The following is a 7,156-nucleotide window of genomic DNA, read 5'->3' on the forward strand; positions in this document are numbered from 1 at the left end:
TTTTTTTTTGGTTTTTCAAGACAGGGTTTCTCTGTACAGTCCTGGCTGTCCTGGAACTCACTTTGTAGACCAGGCTAGCCTTGAACTCAGAAATCCGCCTGCCTCTACCTCCCGAGTGCTGGGATTAAAGGCGTGCGCCACTACGCCTGGCAATAAATCTTTTTTAAAAAAGAAAATAGAAAATAATTAGCTTTAAAATCTCTTTTAAATTTTAAATATGTGTGTGTGTGTGGTTTTATGTCTTTGAATGCAGTCGCCCACAGTGTCCAGAAAAAGGCTTCATACCCCTAGATCTAGAGGCAACTATTAGCTGTCCACTACGGGTGCTGGGAACGTGGTTCCTCTGCAGGAGCAGTACTTGCTCCTAACTGCTGAGTCCTCTCCCCAGCCCTAGCTTTACATTCCCTTTTCCTGCATTCTGCCCCCTTATCACACAGGGTTTTTCAGTGAACCAGGCTGGAACTCCCCAATTCAGCGAGGCCGGGCGGCCATTAGCCCGAGGTCTCCTCCCCAGCACTGCAGCCCTGGGGTCACCGGCTGTCTACGCGGATTCTGGATACTGGAACTTGCCTTTATTGCCTTACAGACTGAGCCACACTCCTCGGCCCACACTTTTTCTTTTTTGCCCCCCGCCCCCAAATGCCAAGCGCTCTCACCTGATGCCCTTTAAAGAGCTATTGGTAACAGACACGCAGGACGTGAGATCCAGGTGTTTCAGCTTGGAACAGAATCTGCTAAGGCTGTAACACGTGCTGAAACGAGGCAGACATACTAAAGACATTTCCAACCTTGTTTCTCGCCTGTCTCCCTTGTGGCCACTCTCGCCCTAGACCCATCCTTAATCCTACCTGTCAGTGATTTTTGTGCAGCCATTGAGGTTTAAATGTTCAATGTTTCGGCAGTTCTGTGCAAAGGTCCTAAAACGAGAAGGAAAAAGGAGTTGTTCTTCCCCAACCTAACAAAAAAAAGCTGTAAAGCAAGACAGTGCTCTGGCGGGTGCAATCTGCGAGGTGGCCACTAGGGGGCAGCACAACCATCCACTTCAAACTGCTTTCCAAATCCTCTTTAACTCAGCAAAGGCCACAGACTCCTTGGCAGATACAGGGCTCAGTGACCTGGGACGCTCCCCGGTGCTGCCTACTGCTAGCCTGGCATAAAGACCCAAGCTACCTGTCAGCTGACCCTCCTCCAGCCCCACCTTGGGGATCATCTGAGATGGCAGGCCTGACATTTCTCGACTGGAAAAGTCCACTCGAAGCAAGATAAGACCTTCTCTGTGCTGTGCCCTGGGGCACTCTAACCCTGTCAGTCTTGTTAGCATCGAGAGCCATCACTTACTGGCAAGGACCCCCGTTATGAAGAAGAGCTGCCTTACTTACTGGGTGAGAGCAGGACCAGAAGCAGAAAGCTACACATGACTACCGCTCCCTGCATCTTCCTGAGACACTTCAGCAGGTTTCATGGGTCCTGGCTGTTCCGTGACATATCCACCACCTCCAAAACCTAGCCACCTAGAGCATGTATCTGCTCATTCTGCCCTGCTGATGTGTAAGGATGGGGAACCAAAGTGGATCCCTGGGGCGGGGCTAGGAAGATGAAACCCAAGAAGTCCATGAAGCTCAACAGGGGCCAGTGGAATAGAATGCCAGCAGCTGCCATGTGTGACCCTGATATGTGCATGTGAACAACTCCCTATGGCCGGGGAAAGAATTAACTAGAAGCAATAACAGCAGAGATGACCCGCTGGCTATGAGCACTCGCTACTCTTGCAGAGGACCTGAGTCTGTTTCCCAGTACCCACAGGCTGCACACACTCATCTAGAACTCCAGCTACAGGGAATTCAGGGTCCTCTTATGGCCTCTGCAGGCACTGCGCGCTTGTGCAGACAAACACGCATACACATAAAACAAAAAAACTTGAGTCTTTAAAACAGTCTGACTGACTTCTGTTGCTGGGGGTCATGGGCTCCCCACATGCTACAGGCGCACTCTCCCTCGAGCTCCATTCTACCAGCCCCAAGACTAACAGAGGGTACAATCCCCAAAAGAACAGTCAAACCAATGAAGAATTAAACTCAAAACAGCATTTATAGGAACAAAAGGTGTTCCATACCTAAGAATGTGGAGCTCATGATGTCTGCCCACACCGAACAAAACAGGAAACTAAATCTGTAACGGACATGTTAAGTTTTAGATATGAAAACCCAGTGGCCAAGCTGAAATGTACTGGATGGGTTGACCCCAGATTAGCTACAGCAGGAAGATGGTCAGTGTGGCTGAAGATGCATCAGGGACACTCCAAAATAAGCATACACACAGGAGCTAGTCTGTGACATATAGCTCAGTTATAAACCACAGATATGACATGCATGAGGTCCTCAGTATTGCAGGAGGCAGTGTGTGTGTGTGTGTGGGGGGGGATCAACGTATAAAAATTAATCAGGTTTCTATTTCTGTTGATGAACAGTAAGGCAGGTCAGAGTGAAGTGCATAGTCTGCAATGGCACTTTCCTTCCCAGCACCCCTGTGAGGTGGCTCACAATCACCGGCAGCTCCAACTCCCTGGGGTCAGATGCCCCCTCAAATATACACACTCCACCCCCAACAGATAAACATATACACATAATTTAAAATAGATTTTTTAAAAGACTATTTAGAACCAAGTCTGACAAAACATGGATGCAGCTTTCACACTGCTCAGTGCGAGCTGTGAGGAGCTGAACACTTGAAGCTGACACAGAGGCTCTGTAAGCAGGGTTGGGTTGGAAACCAACTGTCTGCTTCCAAGACATGATGGCACTAGCCACGGAAATGTGTGTGGTCGACTATAAGACACAGATTGCACAAGAATAACTGCCCCCAAATAGTCAAAACAAACAAAGCCTGAGAGATGGCTCAGCAGTTAAGAGCACTGGCTGCTCTTCCAGAGGTCCTGAGTTCCCAGCACCCACATGGCCTCTCACAACTGTCTGTAACTCTAGTTCCAGAGGATCTGACACCCTCACTCAGACATACATGCAGGCAAAACACCAAAGCATATGCATTTTTTAAAGTCAAAATAGAGCTGAGTTGCTGGGAGGTGGTGGTGCACACCTTTAATCCCAGCACTTGGGAGGCAGAGGCAGGTGGATTTCTGAGTTCGAGGCCAATCTGGTCTACAGAGTGAGTTCCAGGACACCCAGGGCTACACAGAGAAACCCTGTCTCCAAAAACAAACAAACAAACAAAAATAGAGCTGAGTTAAAATTGCAAAACGTATACAGAGTGGGCTGTGGAGGGGCCCAGCAGTCAGGACACTGCTTGCTTTCTTGGCACCCACGTGGCAACTTGTAACCCCAGACCCAGGGGATTTGATGCCCTCTCTGGCTTCCGTCAGCACCAGGAACACATGGTGCACAATCATGAAAGCATTCACACATACACATAAAATAAAAACAAAAAGCTTTGTAGACTTTCACAAGGCAGGCACAGGATAGGGTGTATGTGACCCCAGGAACACAGCAAGTGCTTACGTTCCATAAGGAAGAACTCAGTGAAATGTCTTTCAGTAAAAACCTCCCTTTGGGGCTGGAGAGATGGCTGGGCAGCTAGTAGCACTGGCTGTTCTTCCAGAGGATCCAAGTTCGGTTCCTAGCACCCACATGGTGGCTCTCAATTCCATAACTCCAGTTCTAGAGGAACCCAATGCCCTCTTCTGGTCTCTGCAGGTACTGCACACACATGGTGCACATAAATGCAGGCCCATACACAAACACAACAATTTAAAAATTAAATTAAGGGCTGATGAGATGGCTCAGCAGGTAAGAGCACCCGACTGTTCTTCCGAAGGTCCTGAGTTCAAATCCCAGCAACCACATGGTGGCTCACAGCCATCTTCTGGAGTGTCTGAAGACAGCTACAGTGTACTTATGTATAATAAATAAATAAATCTTAAAAAAAATTTTAAAAATTAAATTAAATAAATCAGCAAAGAAACTTCCTTTTCAGACAGGCAGTTAGGAGCCTAGGAGAGCACTCTTACAAAGGTACTGTGCAAAGCACTAGTATCCAAAATGAATTAAAAATTCTCAAAAATCATAAAATACAACCGAATGAAAAAGTGGACACATGACCTGGAAAGACATTTGCCAAGGCTTTGAGGTTCAGTGAGGCTGGTGTAATAAACACAGTTGTAAGAGGCTCCCTTTATTTTACTCATATGTATGTGTGCACATGAGTGCAGGTACCTATGGAGGCCAGAAGGGGGCGCTGGATCCCCCTGGAGCTGCAGTAACAGTAGGTTCTGAGCTGCCTGACACTGGTGCCGGGAACTCTGCAAGGGCAGCAGGTGTTCTTCACCCCTGAGCCGTCTGCCCAGCCTCTAAGACAGGTTTACAAGATGTACAGCATCTGTACATTGTAGGATGGATTGCTGCTCAGCCATAGAAAGGAACAAACAGTTGGTATTACAGCAAGGTGAACTAATCCCAGGGCAATTGCTCCGAATGGCAGGAGCCATGCACACAGGAACAGCCTCTCCCTCTGATGCACAGATATCTACATAATCAACATAGACTTTTGGTCAGAACAAACCAGTTCTTGGTCTCTCAGCGGTGTTTTCCTAGTAAACCAGGGTTTCCATCCCATGGTGAAAGGTATTTCCCATCAGGCAGTGGTGGTCCACACCTTTAACCTCAGCCCTCAGGAGGCAGAGACAGGTGGATCTCCGTGGCCTCCAGGTCAGCCTGATCTATAGAACAAGTTCTAGGCCAGCCAGGGCTACGTCAAGAGATCCTAAGACAAAAAACAATCAAACAAATAAATGGCCTTTGATAGCCCCACTTGCAGTCCACATTTTCACATTCATCTTGGTCTTCCGTCAGACAACTGTTAGATTTATGCCTTGCACTGAAAGCTAGCTACATCAGGCCTATTAGCACATACCCTGCTTCCGGCCAAGCTAGCACTCAGTCCATTTCACTGAGGTACAGAGCTCTGTGGGCAGGAAAACCGGCCTGAGGGTCTGGGCTAGCCTTTAATTTATTAGTCTGTCTACACTGTACACAGTGACAGTCGCATTATGGCATTTTCCACTCTGGGTGTTGACCACAGTCACACCGCACGGCCTGCATCCGCCCTCCTTTCCTCTGTATTCCTGCTTAAAAAAAATTCTCATGGAGGCTGAGTGTGGTATGGATCTGTGAGTTCAAAGTCATCCACAGCAAGTCCCAGGACAGCCAGAGCTATACAATAGAGAGATGCTGTCTTTTCTTTCCAAGTCTTTCATGGGCTGGAGAGATGGCTCAGCAGGTAAAATGCTTCCCACCAAGCCCGATGTCATAGTTAGATTCATCTGTCAACTATATGAACCTAGAATCACCTGGGAAGAGGTGACTCCAACCAGGTAGAGACTCCAACCTCAGCTGGAGAACTGCTTCAACCTGGCTGGCCTGGGTGAGGGAGGGTCCAGCCCACTTTGGGTGACACAATCCCTACACCCACCTCCGCCGGTGGGCCTGGGCTGGGTAAGAAAAGAGGCTGAGCAAGCCAATAAGCATAGTTCCTCCGTGGCCTCTGCCTCGAGCTATCGCCTTGGCTTCTCCTGATGATGCGCTGTAACCTATAAGTCGAAGAAACCCTTTGCCACTCCAAGAAACCACGGCTACCTAGGAGGAAGGGGGTATGTATGCATTCAGCTGCACAGGCACCACTGACTGCTATAATAAAAGCAACACAATGTGATAATCCTGTCCCATCAAGAGTAAGCAAACTTCTATCTTACCATAAAGGCGCTTTTGAAAGAACCGCTTTGTGTGAGTATGGTCTTCAAAGAAACTAGAAAGATGGCAGGGGAGGGTGGGGCACAGAGGAGACTGAGCACACACAAGTCTCAGCGCTGATCTGATGCACACCCCGACACTCCACATGTGCTCTGTAACTGCCCCACTGGCTTCCAGAGAGAGAGCTCACACTGGGCAGGTGAAATCATTTGTCCCCAGGTCAGAGGCAGGACTCTCATTATGCAAATTACCACAGAAAGGACCGAAGGAAAGTCTAGACCATGTTTGCTTTGCTTTTTCTGTCAACCATCAGCTGCTGTGACCAAGTGGTCACTGTGGCTGTCACTTACTTCAAAGAGGAGTCCCCGACTCCAATGCAGCCGCGCAGGCTGAGCTTTCTGAGGAAGCCACCACACCTCTTGGAGATGTTTTCCACCACTCGGCCCTTAAACAGAGAAGGACAGGAATCAGTCACTCTGGCATGCTGCTTACTTAACAGTATATGCTGAACTGTGAGCGCACGTTCCTACATGCAGTGGGAGTCCATCCGGGCAGTAGGCACAGCACCTGAGCGGGGCTGGCACACACTGCGACCTGGCCTAACACTTCAGCTGGACTGCAAGTCTCAACTTTGACCCCAGTGTGTCTATCATGCTTTCTGGAGGATTAGCTGAGCTAATTTTGAAGATATATATTTTAGTTTATATGTATGTGTGTGAGTACCCTCAAAGGCCAGAAGAGAGTGCTGGAACCCAAGTTCACAGGTGCTTGTAAGCCATCCAGTATGTGTACTGGGAACTGAACTTGGATCCCCTAAAAAAGCACAGAGCACTTCTAACCCCTGAGCCACCTCTCTTCCTAGACTTTATGATGTTTAAGCAAAATCCAAGACAAACTGCAAAATAAGTCTTTGTTACCAAAGGGAAAAGACAATTAGGCCTGGGAAATTTCAGAATGTAAGGATATGTAAGCACCTAACGGCTGAAGCCCACAACACTGATGTCTCTCCATTGTGAGGATTTCTTTATTCTTTCTTCATTGGAACAAAGTTTTTATACCAGAATTTAAAAAAAAAAAAAAGTCATGTACATGTCGGTAGCTACAGATCACTGTTTCTCAGAGGGAAAAATACCAAGACCTTTGCCAGTTCAATATTCATTCAGTAACCCTCGGTACCCCTAGGCATAGCAAACCATAGGCTTACGTCATTGGAGTGAGGCTCGGGGAGAAAAGGGTCTCCAGTGAGCATCACAACCCGAGTTAGGGCTCTAATGTACTGTACGGTCACTTCATATGGAGTTAGGGCTCTAACGTACTGTGCGGTCACTTCATACGGAGTTGGGGCTCTAACGTACTGTGCGGTCACTTCATACGGAGTTGGGGCTCTAACGTACTGT

General features: G+C 48.1%; 1 protein-coding gene across 1 annotated transcript in view; it reads right to left on the minus strand.

The window, feature by feature from the left end:
- Positions 1 to 7,156, minus strand: part of Fbxl2 (F-box and leucine rich repeat protein 2) — a gene marked incomplete at its 5' end in the record, with an annotated part of 21,331 nt that overhangs the window by 12,104 nt on the left and 2,071 nt on the right. The window contains 3 exons of the mRNA XM_029542898.1: positions 657 to 752; positions 849 to 917; positions 6,110 to 6,204. Coding sequence (XP_029398758.1) covers positions 657 to 752; positions 849 to 917; positions 6,110 to 6,204 — 260 coding nt within the window. The remainder of the gene's footprint in view (positions 1 to 656; positions 753 to 848; positions 918 to 6,109; positions 6,205 to 7,156) is intronic.

This window comes from Mus pahari, chromosome 10, assembly GCF_900095145.1.
Source record: "Mus pahari chromosome 10, PAHARI_EIJ_v1.1, whole genome shotgun sequence".
Classification (NCBI taxonomy): Eukaryota; Metazoa; Chordata; class Mammalia; order Rodentia; family Muridae; genus Mus; species Mus pahari.